Here is an 18,423-nt window from a genome sequence, read left to right as displayed (position 1 = left end):
TAATTTTATCAATGGTATCCTTAATGAAAATAATGAAATGAAAACAAACAAGATTTTTCAAATGATTACAGTACAGCTTATTTTTATAGCCACATGGTTAACTGAAAGGTATAGAGAAAATTAGATTCATTTATGTTTACTTGTTGATTATTTAAAAAAACAAAAGCAAAATAGGCCTCTTCCAACAAGGACCCTTTATTGTGCATGTGTATATAAAATGCAATTACAGAGAAGAGCCAGTTCAGCAAAGTTTCTCATTAAAATTGAGCAATGCATAATATGAAGTGATAAACACTTTAATATTTCCTAGAGGCCTTGCTACTGTCATGCAGGTCCTACAAAGTTGTATATAAATAATATACTGGAAATTGTGCCATGCTTTTAACATTTGCAAGCTGCTTTCTGGTATAAAATGCCATATCATTTGTTTTCCATATAGTTGTAAATCTTAATCACAGTTTTGGGCAAACGAGTGGTAAATGGAGAGATGGATATTGGGTGCAAGATGGCTTGAACATATCAAGAATGACTCTACAAAATGTGTAATAATGGATGTCACTTAGGAGATATTTTATTTGAAAAGGAAATGGGACAATTTATGTAGACAGAATGAATGATAATAGGTGTATGACCCAAACATTACACTACATAGAAAGAGATCTAAAGAAAGAAAATCTATATTTTGGATGATTCCTCTTCCTGGTCTCTGGGCGAACGTGGAAAAAAAAAAATCTGATAACATGGTAAATAAATGTAAATGGGTTATGATGTGAGGCAGGAGGATATTATTCATCTTGATGAGATGACAGATTTGTTGATATTTTAAAATACTGATAGTGTAACTTTTAACAAGTTGGAAACAGATAAAATGCTATAAAATTAGCATTTTATAAATTGTTTACAATATATAACTTATTTGCTTTCTCCAAGTCTGGTATTAATAACAGTAAAATTTTTATTAAATGTACCAAATATCAAATAACTGGTTTTTGTGTTCCTACTATAACAGTGTGCAAATATTGGGCCTGCAGACTACAATTATGATGAGACTATTAGTACATTGCGATATGCTAACCGTGCCAAAAACATTAAGAATAAAGCTAGAATTAATGAAGATCCAAAGGATGCTTTGCTTCGCCAGTTTCAGAAAGAAATAGAAGAACTCAAAAAAAAGCTTGAAGAAGGTAATTACATTGTTTCTCATGTGGAGCTTGGCATTTTAGCATATCTATTGAGAACTCTTATATAAATAACATTAAATAGTCCTTGATGGGGCATCTATTTAGTGTAGTAGATAGAGCACCAGCCATGAAGTCAGGAGGAGTTGAGTTCAAATTTAGCCTTAGATGCTTAACCTGCCTGGCTGTGTGACCCTGGGCAAGTCACTTAACCCCAATTACCTCAGCAAAATAAATAAATAAATAAATAAAATATTCCTTGAAATTTGAACTGAATTACACTGGAGATTGACCCTTTAGAAAACATTTCTAGAAGGCAGTGTATACTTGTATTGTTTAAGTAAACATTTGTGCTTTTTTATACTTCTACAATACACAAGAAAAATAATTTAATCCTTGTTTTTCAAATTGATCTGCATGTTAGTTGAAATAAATATTTAACACTAAGAGATCACCCTGTGATGGTTGTGAGCTTTTTTGTTTGCTTGTATTTACTGTGAAGGTCTTCAGAATTTTAACCGTCTATAGTACATACATAGTGGAAAATATATTTGTGGCTTTGAATAAGATAAAACTCAATTCTTAGTTATTCTTGATATTGACAAAACAAAAACATGAATTTTAGCCTGCATAGCATATATTCCGGAAGTTCTTTGCATTTGACTTTGAAAAATATTTTTTATACCTTGATTTGAATGTAGGTGTAATCCATTAGGTATGTTAGATGATAAGGATTCTCTTTCCAAAAAATAACGAAACTATATTCTGAAAACCATGCTCTACTAGGGAACTTGTCCTTTTCATCATTGATTTTTTTTTCCCTTTTGCTGAAGCAATTGGTGTTAAGTGACTTGCCCAGGGGCACATAGCTAGGAAGTGTTGACACTTGTCTGAGGTCAGATTTGAACTCGGATCCTCCTGACTTCAGGACTGGTGCTCTATCCACTGTACCACCTAGCTGCCCCAGCCCTTTAATTTCTTTTTTTTTTTATTATAGCTTTTTATTTACAAGATATATGCATGGTTAATTTTTTAGCATTGACAATTGCAAAACGTTTTGTTCCAACTTCCCCCCCCTTCCCCCCACCTCCTCCCCCAGATGGCAGGTTGACTAATACATGTTAAATATGTTAAAGTATAAATTAAATACAATATATGTATACATGTCCAAACAGTTATTTTCCAGCTCTTTAATTTCTTAGTCTTCTTTTACTTACTTTGCTCTTCTCTGCAATTTTACTCTTGAGAATAAATGTTTCTGTAACTGATACCAAATTATGATCTTTTCACATCTTCCTGGGAAGAGACCAGAAGTTAAACCTTCAGATTTCACATAAGGCTCCTTTTAATCAAAGAAATATGAAGGAATTGAGCTATTTGTTTATAGTTGTTGATATAATTATATCAACTAATAAGAATCAAAGATATCAACAAAGCAAATATCTTGTAGAAAAAAGCTATATGTAAATTTAGAAACAGGATTTATGGGATTAAGGCAGCCATTTAGCTAGTCTGTCTTCAAATAATACTTATAAGAAGTTTAGGTTTTTAATTTGACCACTAGATGGTATTTATAGCCAGTATTCATAGCAATTCTTTGTGTCTAAAATTCTAGAATTCTGATAAACTATAAATAAAATCTGTGTTTATATGGAGCACATCTAGCTATGCCAGTTATCGATTAACAAGTATTTATTAAGCAATTAATTGCTATGTGCCAGGCATTGTACCGGGCACAGGGAACATAAAGACAAAAATGAAATAGTCCATGCTCTTAAAAAACTTCTATTCTTTTGGGGAAGCAGGTATGTTCAGATATACATATAGGCATGGGAGGTAGCCAGTGGAAAGGCTATGTGAGGAATAGCAGTAAGTCTAGTTTAACTTGATTGTAAAGTGTAGAAAGAGGAGTTACAGAATAAAGATGGAAAGATAGGTTGGGGCCAAGTTGTCAAAGGATTTAAATGCCCAATAGGAATTTGTATTTGATGAGATTTAAAGCAGGAGGGCTTAGTGGAGTTTATTTAATAGAAGAGGGACATGAGCAGACCTGTATTTTTGGAGATATATGGAAGTTAGAATGGGGAGAGACATGAGGCAGGGAGACTAGCCTAGGCTATTTTTAATAATCTGGAAGATAATGAAGGCCTGAACTAGGAAGATGGATGTATAAATAATTTGAAAAGGGTTTGGATGTGACAGTTGTTGTAGAGGTAGGAATGATGAATTTTGGTAGTTGATAAGATATGTGGTGTCAGAAAGGGTCAGGAGCTAAAGATAATTCCAGTTTTTTGAACTTCAGAGACTGGAAGGGTAAGGAATCTTTAATGGAACTAGAGAAGTTCAATAAAATTTTTGTTTTATTCCTTAGAAGGTAGTTACAAAATACTACTTGCCTTTGTATTTAAATCCTATTACATGCAACAGATAAATGCATGTTGTAGGTATAGATAATACCAAAATAGCCTGTGAATTAGAATATAGTATCAAAAACATGTTAAATATATTTCTGTCCAGGGGAAGAGATTTCAGGTTCTGATATCAGTGGATCAGAAGATGATGAAGATGAAGAGGCTGAGGTTGGAGAACATGGAGAAAAAAGGAAAAAAAGAAGGGGTAAGATGTTTTAATAATAAAATTTATAGGAACAAAGTTGGTCGCTTCCTTATACTGGTTTTTATATGTTATATTCATGTAACTTTTTAATCATCTTGTGTGTAACAACTTTTTTTAAGGAAAAAAATCAGGTAGAGATTAGGGAAATATGCTACATTGGAATAGCTTTGTATGTTTTACCACAGTGATTTCATGATTATGGCAAGTTGATCTACATATTATAATACTGAAACATATTGACTGGCATCAATCAAAACCCCATATATAATTTTCTTGTTATACTTTATTGTTAATGATATTCTACAAGATGTGCCAGTTTTAAATATTACATGATTTTAGCTGAAACCAATTTTGATTGAACTTTCTAACTGTTCTGTGGAAGCCAAGGGTTTTTTAGTTTTTTTTTTTTTTTTTTTTTAATAAAAATAATTAGGGTTGGTGGAGTATTTTGTAAGCAAGTAGTCTTTTAGATATATTTGTGAAAATCCTAAATGCTTTTACATTTTAAATATATACATATTTAAGTTTATATATGTCTTAATTCCTTTCTCCTTTTATAATTCTAAGTTATACCCTCGTATTCATCTGAACCTGGCATTTGTCCCCAAGGGCCTATAGTACAGGAAGTGAAAGGTTGGTTCCTAGAATATGAAATAAAACAAAAAAAGACTTTTTTTTTTTTTTTGCTTCTTCTATCCCAAAACTTTCCAAAAATTTATTTTGATCATTATTTCAAGCTTTTTTTTCCTTCCCTTAATCATATTGATAAATATAAATTTAACTTTATCCTAGTTTCCCTTCATCATTAAAATTATGTTCTTTCAAATTCTTATGAATTTTTAAGACATAAAGGTAGAAAATCTTAATTTATTTTTTATTTTTGTTTTTTAAAATATATAAACTAACCCATTTAATTCTAATACAGGTAATATGTGAAGATGAATTCTATAGGTAGTAATTACTTTTTTAAAATGAGAATAATTTCCTTCCTGAAAAATTGAGAATTTTTCAGCAATAGACTATGAAAATGAAAATCTGTAAAAAGCTCTAGATTTTCACAAGCAGTGTTTCTGAAGTGAGAAAGAAAAGACAAAAACACTGTTTGACAAAATGAAAGTTAATACGTTAAAATAATTTTGGTTTTGTATTTACTAAAACTTGGTTCTTTTAAAGTAATCTAGAGATAGTTAATAGACTGAGATGTCAGAAGTGGCTAATCTCCATTCCAGCTTACTGAATTAATATGTTTAGGTGAGTAATGAGTATTAGTAGATTACTAAATGGGTTATTTTTCTAAGGTTAGTGTTACAATGTTTTGGTATTATGAAAATATAGTGAATGATACTTCTCTGAGACTATTTTTAAAGAAAAATATGTAGTACAGTCTTAAAACACTTAATAGGTCTTTCACATTCTGTATTCTGTAACTGAATTTTTCTCTGTGTTTTCATTTTCTTGTTTTTTCTTCCTTTGTTTTTCCCTTGGGTTCATTTCTTTGTTTTCCAGGCAGTAGCAGGAGCAGTAGTTCAGATTCTACATGTTCTGTCGTAGAGAAACCCTTGGATAAATCCTTGACTAGTGAGTGGGAGCTCCTAAAATCCTCTAACAAAGCTTTGGCCTTACCCTAACTTTTGTGCTTCATATTACAAATGCTGCACTGCTCCCTGTCATAAAAAACAAAACAAACAAAAACAAGTACCTGAGGATTTTGCAGTAGACCAAAGCATGCAGAGTTTTTTCTTTTCTGATAAACTTCCAGTTAAATAATAATATTAAACTTATTACTAAGTTTAGTTTGAGTTATCTATAAATTCTTGTTTTACAAATGAGTAATGTAAAGAGAACTAATAAGTTGTATATGAAAGTTAATTTGTTAATTACCTCTTCTGTATTAGTGGGTTATTTTATTTACATAATTTGTCAAAGTAATCTGAAATTGAAACTATATTAGAACTCCCATTATGACTTGATTTATTAATCTCTTGTACTAGTAAGTCAAATCGTGGCCCTAAAAGCATAATTGAGCTTATTAAAAGCAACCTGTTAGTGCTTTAATCTTCTGAAGAATTCTACCAAACTTAGCATTAGCTCTAGATTAAAAATGAGAAGAGATGTATAAGAGTTCTGAAGCTATTTAGAAATGTATACAATATTATCTTGCTTCCTCTGACATTTAGTTTAAAAAAACTTTCTGGTAAAAAGTAACTTTAAGTGGACGAGAATAGGATCTCTGATACTACTTTGACAGTTTGATATAAGAGAAAAATGCTGTAACAGACTTAGAGCTGTGGAAAAATTTGTGCAGAACCTACTTTAAACTATATATAAAGGAAACTGTTTCCTTAAAGAAAAACATGTTTGATTTATTTTATTTCAAGAGAAATTCATAGAAAAGAGAGAGGGAGCAGTGCTTTCTCAGACTAGCTTGCAGTTTACTTTTAAAACATTGTCTATAGATTTAACTTTTTCTAAACTAATTAAAAGACTGGATAAATGTTCCCTTGGTTGTAGGTCTCTGCTAAAAGAAGTATTTCAAGAATATTGAAATGCTCTTTTTCTGTTGACAATTATTCAGCATTTTGCCAAACCAAAAACATTAGCACCTCTTTTTTTTGGATTAGTATGTATAAGAGTGATTCCCTATATACTAAACAATGATATTATGCATTATCACAAAATAAAATAGAAAACATCATCTGAATGGAAGACCACAATTTGTAATCTTAATTTCATTTACTGATTGAAAACAATTTCTTTGCTGGATTTAAAAATAGTAATTTTAATGAAATTGAGACATTTGGAATGGATTATATTTAATTCATCAATTTGATTATAATTTATTTTTGTACTTAGCCTCTATTAAATTCTTTTTGCAATGTCTCTTAGTGACATGGAGGCATCTTGGGGTTCTCAAGGCACATACCTATTGAGTATGAGTTCTGGCAGGTTCTACCAAAATGTAAAGGCATTGGAGAGGCTTATCAAATGATTCAGATGATTAATTTTTTAAACCATCTCCTAGGGCAAATAATGATTGTAAACTGTGTTGACATTACATCAACAAAATTATAAATCCTTGAAATACTCAAGTACTTTAGATTAACTTTTTTCTCACAAATTTGTACATTGGAAGGTTTTCCTTCCAGTTAAACGATAATATTAAACTTATTGTTTTCCCCAGCATGCATTTGTTGTGCATTTTCCTCTTTAAAAAATTAGATTCATTTTTTGTTTAAGTTTTAAATACTTAATTAACTGATTAGGATTGACTTCTGTAGTTGCATTGTAGCAATTACAATTAATGACCCACTAATATGCTGAGTGTAAATTTGATGACTTTTGACATAGGGGTTTACCTTTCTGTAATATTCTTCTGAAATGTAATTGGACAAAATTGTATAGATAAATTTTGAAAAATGGAATCATTTTTTAAATGTGCATCAAAAATAACTTGAAAGCTTGGTGAGACAAAGAATCTTTTCTTAATGTAGATGACTCATAAGCTAATATTTATATTTCATAAATTTCAAATATCTGGTTTTCTTCAAGTGGAACACACATTTGGTCATTATCCTGCCAAGGAACATTAAAATTGTGAATTTATAGAAACAAAGTGTAAGTAAAATGGGCAGTTTTCAATAAACATGCAATTTTGGATTATTTCTGGGCATTTATCTTAACAATTTCTTTTTTCATGTGTAATATAGGTACAATCACATAATCCTAAATTTGATATTGGTGACCGTTTTTGATAAAGTGAGCTGCTGAAGTTAATAGATTTTTAAAAAAATTATAAGCTTAAATTATTATTCTCTCTAATCCTAATTAAATTATAACTATTAACTGTATATACAGGCATACTCTGCATAAAATTGTGCCCAATACAATACTGTTTTGTAATAATGATAGTATAATTAAATCCAACTGCCAATTATCCATGCATAATATATCTATAACGTTGTTCCTTTAGATATTAACTGTCCCTTATAGATTTGTTTTACTTTGGGAACATGAAAGGATGTTAATGGGGAGGTATACCTGGAACCTTATGGGAATCTCTTCTTGCTTTGGTAGTTATTTTATTTTTTTCGATAGCTACAATATAAATTAATACCTTTACATATTTTATTGTTTTATAAAAAATAATGTTTCTTTTTTTCCTCCTCATCTCTATGCACATGCTTCCTGTCTACGATTTACTTACTTCTGCTTATTGCAAGATCAAGCAGGTTGGTGTGATTGATTTGCACTCCACATGGTACAATTATTGATCTTGTAAAGGACTTGTTCAAGTTATTTTTTTTTAATTGAGAAGAAATTACTGACAATAATTTATTTTGACAAGGTAAGTATTTGATATTTTAATTTTTTCAGGGAGAAGTTAAAATCTTTTTTAAGCCTTTGATTTCTAAATTCTTAATTCAATAAACCAAATTAATATTATAAATGCAAATATTATAACCTCCAGCTATATTTTTATTTTTCCTAGGTAAGGAGGGAGTAAAACACTGTTAATATTTTAATTTTTATTTCCAATTTTACTTCAATTGAATAAACATTTAAGCAAATGCCTACTATAAAGTATCACTCCAAGTGCTGAATTAAAGACAAAATAAAATAATCCTTGTATTCAGACATTTTACATTTTATTTGAATGAAATTCTTTCACATGTCCATCTGAATAAGGGTTAGGAACTATAACTGTGATTTGATTGATAATGGTAATCCTACATAAGTAAACTCTTTCACCTAATGTAAGTTGGTACCTTCTCCACAACTTATTGTCTTAGAAAGTACCTCTTCCCTGCAGAAAAAAAAAGAAAAACACTAAACACTCCTTATTCTAATACTGTACAATATAGATTAGCACAAGACTTTTGACAACTACATTTAAAATTTCTAAAATGCATCTTTACTTAAAACAATATGATGCTTGTAAAAATTTATGCAGGAAGGTGATCAGAATTCTTTCTTCTCTGCTTGAGGACTAACGATTTAAATTTTGACACTGAAATTAACTTTGGCTGCAGTAATCCATTATTAAAAAGGGACTTAAAAAAAGACGAATACATAAAATTCCTTGAGGAAAATGTTATAGAGAACACAGTATAACTCAAGTTTGCACTACCTGAATATGTAGTTCAGCAAATTACCTGGATGATTCATATTTACTTATGAAATTCATGTAATAATGATAGTTAATCTGAAGTGCCAATATTATTTTCCCCTTCTGATAGCATGCATTTATTGGAATATAAAGAAGGTATTAAAGTTTTTTTTTTTTTATTCCTTAGTTTTGAACTGGACCTTTGCTACTATTTTACTATTTATCAAGCTTGGGATGTATTTCTCCTCTTTGTTCTGGGCATGCACTGAATTTTTCTTTAAAATCTACCTTGGGAAACAATCACAGAATTGAATCTTGGAAGTAAAATTTAGGAATACAATATAATTTCCAAACTAATTTTTATTTTGTGCCCAGTTTATATTTATGATTTAAACACATCCCTATGATTTATGTCTATTTCACTTATTTGATTTTATATTTATAAAAATCAGGTGATTTATGTTTTAATTTTTATTATAGAAAGATAAATAAATATCATATAGACTTAATAAAATTAATACATTCCCAAACATTGGTCATATTACTCCCTTTTTACCATCAATATTTGTCCTATCATAATATTCTTTATATCAATTAACACAAATTTCATCTGATTCAAATTTTAGTCTTCCTTTATATGTTAATACTCTGCAACTCTTTCCCCATCCTTGTTTCTGAGAAAAAGGTGATAAAAATGTTGAAATCCTTGAAAAAATTCTTTGGAATTAGGAGTTACTTTATAAAAATAAGTTTTTAGCCTTTTGGAATTCATAAAGTAAAGTTAAGGTGACTAGACCAAAGAGGTCAATAGAAGTCACTTCTTAATTTTAACTTCTGGACTGCAATTAATCACACCACACCAGAGCATAAATGATTGGATCAATACTATTATTTAATTTCTTATTCATCCTGTTTGTGCTACTGCTCAGTAGAATTTCTTTATGAGCTGTATGAAATGTAGAAATAGAATGTCATCTTTGCTTTAAAATTTTATATTGATTGCTAAACTCCTTTTCTTGAGATCATGGAGACTAAAGATTTTCTTTTAAACTTCCTTGAAGAAACCAGAGAAAATATGTGTGTAAAGACATGTACCCTGTGCAATGATATTTTACCTGTATTCTCTATAGTATTTTTTCCTTTTTATAGCAGAGGTGATTTGACTCCGGGTAGAGAGGTCAATTGTTTAATGTTTATATATCTACTTGACATTCTTTCTGTGGAACTTTGGGGTAGAAATCAATAATGGTAAGCATTTAGGAGTGCCCCAAATCAATCTTCAGATACATTGTATTTATTCTCTGAAGGAAAACATTTCAAAGTTGTATTACTTGAATTGGATTTTTTTGTATTCATTTTCACAAGTAACTTTGTAAAGTTAACTTTAATTTTCTTTCTCTTTAGTTTTTTTTTAAATGAAAAAGTATTTTTCATTCTAATTCTTTTCATATAAAGCATTGCATTTGAAGTCAGAGCATATCTGGATTTTATTCCAAGTTTGCTTTTTACTGTTACTGTTATATCTCAAGCAAGTCATTTGTTTCTTGGGCCTCAGTTTCCTTATATAAATGAAGAGGTTGAACTCTCAGGCTCTTTAAGAATCCTTGGAACTTTATGAATCTATATTTGGTTTTTTGTTTGTTTGTTTTTTTCCCTGTGGCAACTGGAGTTAAGTGACTTGCCCAGGGTCACACAGCTAGGAAGTGTTAAGTGTCTGAGGCCACATTTGAAATCGGGTCCTTCTGACTTCAGAGCTGGTGCTCTATTCACTGTGCCACATAGCTACTCCCTGAACTTATATTTTTTAATGCTCACATTTTAATACTAGTCATTTAAGAAGGCCTAAAAATACTAATAGTAGATTATATTGATATAACATTTTTGGTTTAAAATAATAATTCCCATTTGTTTCTCATAACAACCCTATGAAGTTGTTCATTGAAATATTACCATTCCTATATTAATAATGATGGGAAAACTGAAGGTCATAGAAGTTAAAAAGTGATTTAAGTAACTAGGCTCTTGTGATTCAATCAAAATGTTGTGATTCTAATGTGTTCTTTCCATTATACCATTCTGTCTATCTGGTAAGTTTAGTCATATTAATAAGTCAGTTACTGTGAATGTATGCATATGCAGTGGAAGTACTTATAGAATCATATAACCTTGAAGTTGAAAGGGGGCATTAGAGGCCATCTAGTCCAACTCTTAACAGAAATCCCCTTTGTATCATCTGACAAGTAGTCATCTATCTGGCTTTTGTTGGAAGACATACACTGGGAAGGGAACCTGTATATATTACATTTTTCTATAACCTAGGGGGAGAGATACACAGTTTAAATAAAACATAGTTCCTCCCTTTAAAAAGTTATGCTGTCTAAATTCCAAATCCAGTGTTCTTTTAATTACATTTTACTGGCTGTGTTTTTCTCATTTTCTTCTTTCTTTTTTTTTTTTCTTCATTGTCTGTCTCACCTTAACCATGTATAATGTTGTCTTCATTGAAAAGTTATTCAGTATTTTAAATAACCAACTTAAAAAACATTGGAGAGTATCATCAATATAAAATTTATTTACCATAAGCTGTTTTAAAATATATATTGTACCCCTACAGAAAACTTTACATTTTCATTAAACAAGTTCAGTTGATGGTAAAAAAAAAAAAAAAAAGTTTTAAAAATATTTAGTTTTGAAAAACTAGCTAGTTTTAAAAAAATAATAGTTTTTTATTTTCAGAATATATGCAAAGATAGTTGTGATCCACATTCAGTCCCCACAGTTCTCTTTCTGGATGCAGATTGCTCTCTCTGTCATAAGTCTTATTGGAATTGGTCTGAATCATCTCGTTGTTGAAAAGAGCCACGTCCATCAGAATTGATTGTCACATAGTTTTGTTGCTGTGTCTAGCTAGCTAGTTTTTGTATTGGTTTACATTGAAATATAGTTTTAATTTAGCAAGTTATTTGTCCGGGCTAAATTAAGAAATTTCTTGGAATTATTCCTTATGCTAAGATAAGGAATTAAAGAGCACATAGTTTGCATGTTTGAGGTTATTTAATACTCATCCATATATACAGTTATATTTATTTTTTATTTGGTTTTTTAATCTGTTTTCTTATCCCATTTCATGATGGATCTATCTTGCCTCTTTTTTTCAACTTGGATGGTTATTGACTTTTTGCCTCCTTGAATTTGGAGAGTGCTTTAAAAAGGCTATTCTGGGAATTCGTGATATAGAAAATAAAGTATAATTATCTAGTCGATATTCTTTTTTTTTTTTTAAACTGAGGAACATTTCACCATATTATTTTACAACTCTTTCTTCCCCCTCTTACTTTAGTGATAATTTTATTTGAATAAAACTCACATAGGTAAAAAGAAAGTTTCCCCAGATAAGATGGTTGAAATGCAAGCAAAGATTGATGAGGAAAGGAAAGCACTTGAGACCAAACTTGATATGGAAGAAGAAGAAAGAAATAAAGCCAGAGCTGAACTGGAAAAAAGGGAGAAAGACCTTCTCAAAGCCCAGTGAGTATTATATATAATCTGTTGTAACAAAGTCTCAAATAAGATAATGTATTTTAGGCAGTTGGAAAACCTTGAAGTTCTAGATAAATGTCAGTTGTTTGTAATTATTGTAATCAATAAGAATTTGATTCCAATTTAAAAATTCATATGTCCAATTTGAGTTTCTGGTTCTTTGGAAAAGAATAGTTTCTTAGCTATACACAAGAATACCATTATGTAATAAATTCAGAATTTATTTATTTTTCATTTTGTCTATGGGGAAAACATTGCTGTTATATACTAAATCAATTTCACAAGAGCTTTGTTGGCCACTTAGTTAGACACAGGCATTTTTTAAAAATTATATGTACATTTTTTAAATCAGCAGGATTCTATGCTTTCATACTTCTCAACCCCATCAAGCCCTCTTGTAAGCAAAATCAATCAAAACAAATTTCCACATTGGCTATATCCAGCAAAAAATTGTGTCATTTTTCACTCTGAACCCTTAAACTTTCTGTTGAGATGAGTATCATGTTTGAATATTAGTCTTCTTGGAATTATGGTTAGTTATTTTAAGCTCTTGTAAATAATTTTATACATATGGGTCCTTTTCCTTTTTCTTTGGGATTTCTTCGGGATGTGCACCTGGTAGTAGTATTAAAGAGTCAAGGGATATAGTTTCAAATTACTTTCCAGAATGGCTTAACCAGTTCACAGTTGTATTAGTGGTGCAGTGATGTATGTTTTTTCCTTTCAGCCCTTATAGCAATTGTCACTTCCTGTTTTATCAGTTATACTGTATGCTGAGTGTGAAGCAGAACCAATCTTACTTTTTAATTTTTATTTCTCTGATTATTCATGATTTAGTGTATTATTCATATGAATGTTGATAGTTTTGATTTCTTCTAAAAACTTCCTGTTCATATCCTTTGATTATTTATGAACTGATAATAAGTTTTAGTCCATTCCATATATATCTTGGAAATGAGATTTTCATTGATGAAACTTGTAGCAAAATTTTTCCCCAATTTACCTGCTACCCAATTACTAATGACAATCTTAGACATAAGGTTTACATTTCTGTATATAAAAAATAAAGTTCGTCATTGTCATTATTATTTGTCTTTGAAATTAGTCTTTGATGCTTACTTTATATTTCTCTTGACTCATATCTCCAACTTTTTACTAAGTTCAGATTTTTTTGCAACAAAATCCTGAAAGTCTGGCAATTCATTGAAAATTCTTTTTTTTTTTCAATCAGGATTATGCTTGGTTTTGTTGGATGCAATACTTTTGGTTGCAGTCCTAGTTCTTTTGATCTTTAATATATAATGTTCCAAGACTTGTCTTTTATTGTAGCCATTCATAGATCTTGGGTGATTCTTATTGTAATCTTAGCACATTTAATTTTGTTGTTGTTGTTGTTGTTGCTTGTAAAATTTTTATCTTTGATCTGGGGATTTCAAAATTTAGCAATGATGTGCCTGTAGGTTTTCCTCATAGGATCTTTTTCAAGTAGTGATTGGTGGGTTTCCCTCCCTATTTTTCCTTTTCCCTCTTGTTTTAACACTTTGGGGCAATTTTCTTTATTTATTGTATTTAAGATTTTATTTTTTTGATCATAGCTTTCAGGTTGTTCAGTTATGTTTTATTGATCTGTTCTCTAGATCTGTTGTTTTTCTTCTGAGAAAAACAACATTCTCTTCTATTTTTTTCCATTCTTTATATTTTATTTTATTATTTTTTGGTCTCTTGTAACTTCACTGGCTTCTTCTTGCCCATTTCTAATTTTCAAAGAGTTGTTTTCTTCCTCAAGACTCTGGATCTCCTTTTCTAGTTGGTTGACCTTTTTATAATCTTGTTTTTCTTGAGTTCTTATTTTATTTTAGCTTTTTTAGTTTTTTCTCAGTTACTCTCATTTGATTTTTAAAGTCTTTTTTGAGTTCTTTTATGAATTCTTTTTGGAGCAGGTAACATTTAACATTACCCTTTGGGTAGGAAAGGCTTTTTTTTACTTCAGTATCTTACTCTGAAGATGAACCTCAGTCTTCCCTATTCCCATAGTAACTTTCTTGGGTTCTTTTTTCTTTGCCTGCTCATTTTTTTTTTTTTTAAATAAGAGCTTGTTGGTGTAATTACCTCTAGACCTGGGGTGGAGGGATGGTTCCTCTGACCTCAAGTCCTCCTTCAGTTCTCTTATCTAATTTAGAACCCCCAACGAAGCTTGGTCAGCTGTTCCTTATCAGCAGAGATTCTCTCAGTCTTCCCAGACTCAGATTCCAGACTTGCCTTACTTTCGGGAAGTGAGAGTTCTTGTGGCTGGAGCCAAGGCTATCTCCCCACTCAGATAACCCCAAGATACTCAACAGAGCTAGCCTGGAGGTAAATGCCTTTTATAGGATCAAACTTCCTATTACCCTAGGAGGATCACTTTGGGCAGACTCCAACTCTCATTTATTTTTAACTTTTCTGTGTTCAGCCTGAGTCACAGTTTTGTCTTATTTGTGGGAGAAAACTGGAAAGCTTGACCTATTCTGTCATCTTCCCAGAATCTTCCCATTCTAGATTTGTTACACATTACAGTCAAGTTCTATTGGCCTATTTGCTTTTCCTCAGCCAATTTTCCTATGATCATGCCTTGCAATGATTGTGCCCTGTGCCCACTTGGCTTCCTTCAAGATTTAGCTCAAATCCCATTTTGTGCAGAAGCCTTTCCCAGCTTCCTCTACTACTAATGCCTTTTCCTCTAAGATTACTTCACATCTGCTTTGTGTATGTATTGCATGTACCTAGGTATTTATATATGTCCTCCCTCATTGGAAGTCAAGCTTTTGGGGACTGTGTTTGCCTTTTTTTTTTTTTTTTTTTTTAATTTTTTTATTTTTATTTATTTATTTTACTTTTTTTTAATTTTTTTTTTATGTGTTTGCCTTTTTTAAAAAAAAATATTCCCAGGACTTATCACAGTCCCTGGCATATAAGGAGCACTTAAATGCCTTTTAATTGATTGATGTATAGTCATGTATAGTCTTTCTCAGCATTTGGCTTTGTGGGTTTGGAGCTTAGAAAGAGAAGTCAAGGCTGCAGATAATAAATTTGGAAGTCATATTCATAGAGTCCATAGTTAAAGGCATGGCAGTGTATGAGATTCCCAAGAAAGAGACAGTATTGTATAGTGAGAGAAAAGAAGAGAACCAAGGCAGATGGGAAGGAGCCAGTGAGGGAGATTTACTTTGCTGGTTCAAGGTTTTAGAGAAGGTAGCAGGAAATCAAGCACATAGCTGAAGGACATAAAAAAAGAAATTGGTTTTATTATGTAGGGTTCTCTCTCCTATGACTACAGGGAAGAAGAAATTTGGTGGTGATTCACTGAAGTTTGATGGAACCAAAAAAGGCAAGGGCAATGAAGGAGCTCAGTAATTAACATTCCAATTTTGTGATCTTCTTTTAATTTTTAAATTAGTTTAAATTTCTTATCGGAAATCATAAATGTTAGGATAATAGATATTTAACTATATATTGTATTTTTACATTAATAGACAAGAGCATCAATCACTTTTGGAAAAATTATCTGCACTGGAGAAAAAAGTGATTGTTGGAGGTGTTGACTTATTGGCCAAGGCTGAAGAGCAAGAGAAACTTCTGGAGGAATCTAATATGGAACTAGAAGAAAGAAGGAAAAGAGCAGAACAACTTCGAAGAGAGCTTGAAGAAAAAGAGGTAATAGTGAATTTTTATTCATTGTTGGATAGTTTGCTAACATATGCTAACATGTATGGAATCTCATTGAAAAATAATAATTGGTCAGTAGTTTTATAATTTTTGTCATTCTTTTTTCACAAACAATATTTTCTGAACTTGAATATTTTTTGCCTTAGCAAGAACGCCTGGATATTGAAGAGAAGTATACTAGTTTACAGGAAGAAGCTCAGGGAAAGACCAAGAAATTAAAGAAAGTTTGGACTATGCTAATGGCTGCAAAGTCAGAGGTCAGTTATTTAAAAATAACTTGTAAAAAATAGTTACTGACTTTTTTTTGGTTTTGTTTTTATATTGTCTAAATTTCCTCCTGTGACAAAAGTTGTTCTAGAGTCCATCGACTTCACCCTGCCATTAACCAATCTGAGAGGCAAAAAGAATTAACTGCAGTTACAAAAAAAATTAACTGCAGTTAATTAACTCAGAGTGAGACACTCTCCATCAGAAGTGTCTGTCATAATTCAGTAAGGGACATAATATTCCACCTTTCAAACCTACTTGAAAGAAAGAGTGTGCGGAAAAAGGATACTGTTTGGTCATGTAAAGGATGTTTTTACTAATTACAGAGGAAAGAATTTATCTTTATTAGCACAGTCATTTCCACTAGATCAAAGGAACCATATATCCCCTGTCAAATAAGATAAAGAGACTTCTTCCAAGTCTTTTTTTTTTTTTTTCAATCATAAAGCAATTAGAAACAGATGCTGGAAGAAATTATTGTAATGCAAACTGATCTTGCAGTATCTGCTGAAACAATAAAATAGCAAATTGGTCAATTTTAACAGATTACTTTTAGCTATTAAAAATCTTTTAACATTTCTGTCATTCCCCCTTTCACTTCTCAGAGAACCATCTCTTTTTGTTATAAGGAATAATTTTTTAATTGGCAAAACTAATCAGTGCATCAAATAAAAATAATATTATTAAGATGTATCTTTTTTCTTTTTTTTATAACTTCTTTATTTACATGGTGCTCATTTATATAAAGGAATCAAAAAATATTCCTTTAATCTTAAAGGAACAAAATCATTTCTTTTTATTGTTGAAGTTTACTTATTTTTTATGTTACTTATTAAAGTATAATTATTGCCTTCTGTTAGCCTAAAAATGTTTAATTCTCATTTCCTTGATTTATTTTTATGAAAAAAAAGCTTTTGTAAAAGTGATAAGACCGCAAATGAATAATTAGAATATTTTTTTGCTGTGAAATAGGACCAAAATTACAATTTGTTTTTAACACTTTTGTGACTTTAGATGGCGGATCTTCAGCAGGAACATCAGAGGGAAATTGAAGGTCTTCTAGAAAACATTAGACAGCTTAGCAGGGAACTTCGACTTCAGATGCTTATTATTGACAATTTTATTCCTCAGGATTATCAGGTAAATAGTAAGGGTATCTAATTTTATTTTTAGTTCACTTAAAACATTTATTAAGCACCTGTTTTGTGAAGAACATTGTGTTAGGCACTGGGAAAAGATTAAAAAAATCAAGACAGACATTACTTAGCTCTTTTGAACTTCATAGTCTATTAGGTATACAAATAATTTTTATATAAAATATAGTAATATTATAGTGACCTCCATAGAAAACTTTTTTATTACAAGTCTTTTTTTTTAAACAGCTGTCATTCCTATTGTCCTTTATCAGAAAATTAGCACCACCATCAGCTTCTTCAACCAGTCATTTTTTTAATGACCTCTATACCAGCCATTTCAGTTGTTTTTAAGTAGTTCTTTTTGTGCATTGACTCTTGTATTCATGAGAAATAGCTACTTCATTAAGATAATACTTTGAAGTAGGCAAGCCCCTAAATGTGATGAATTCAATACAGATTTGCTTAATGCTAATGTGACTAAACCCTGTGATTATAAAGTGCCTCTGATTTTAATACTTTGTATTCTTTATGTCTATATACCTGGGGAAGTAGACAGTCAATAAGTGATTTTAACTATAATACTAGCCTAAAAAACCTCCAGAAATCCCTATTTGTGAATTCTGAATGACAAAGGATTTTGAACTAAAATTCACTTTTCTGTGAATTACATTTCAGATTGATTCAGTATCTGATCACATCTTCAAGCATTAATTAGCTTTTCCTATCCAGGAAAAAGTTTCACATAATTTGGTTAAATTTCAAGTCTTCCCATATGACAAACTATAAGATCAAAGAGTAAAAAATAAAAGTTTAACATTTTAAGTGTTTTAATTATAAAAATGAAAAAAGATGAAACTTAGAACTTTTCATTGAATAA

At 30.6% G+C, this 18,423-nt stretch overlaps 1 protein-coding gene across 5 annotated transcripts in view; it reads left to right on the top strand.

Moving 5' to 3' along the window:
* The window catches only part of KIF3A (kinesin family member 3A), a 70,006-nt gene that overhangs the window by 28,796 nt on the left and 22,787 nt on the right, over window positions 1-18,423 (top strand). For 3 of the 5 annotated variants that reach the window (XM_031953104.1, XM_031953107.1, XM_031953103.1), the window contains exons 8-15: window positions 1,010-1,184; window positions 3,696-3,794; window positions 5,301-5,372; window positions 8,015-8,023; window positions 12,273-12,429; window positions 15,951-16,131; window positions 16,290-16,400; window positions 17,425-17,550. In XM_031953104.1, the coding sequence (XP_031808964.1) occupies window positions 1,010-1,184; window positions 3,696-3,794; window positions 5,301-5,372; window positions 8,015-8,023; window positions 12,273-12,429; window positions 15,951-16,131; window positions 16,290-16,400; window positions 17,425-17,550 (930 nt within the window). The remainder of the gene's footprint in view (window positions 1-1,009; window positions 1,185-3,695; window positions 3,795-5,300; window positions 5,373-8,014; window positions 8,024-12,272; window positions 12,430-15,950; window positions 16,132-16,289; window positions 16,401-17,424; window positions 17,551-18,423) is intronic. The other 2 variants (XM_031953105.1, XM_031953106.1) reach the window with 2 other exon arrangements.

Source organism: Sarcophilus harrisii, chromosome 2 (assembly GCF_902635505.1).
Source record: "Sarcophilus harrisii chromosome 2, mSarHar1.11, whole genome shotgun sequence".
NCBI classification, from domain to species: Eukaryota; Metazoa; Chordata; class Mammalia; order Dasyuromorphia; family Dasyuridae; genus Sarcophilus; species Sarcophilus harrisii.
The sequence above is the reverse complement of the archived record's forward strand: the minus strand, read 5'-3'. Positions and strand labels throughout refer to the sequence as shown.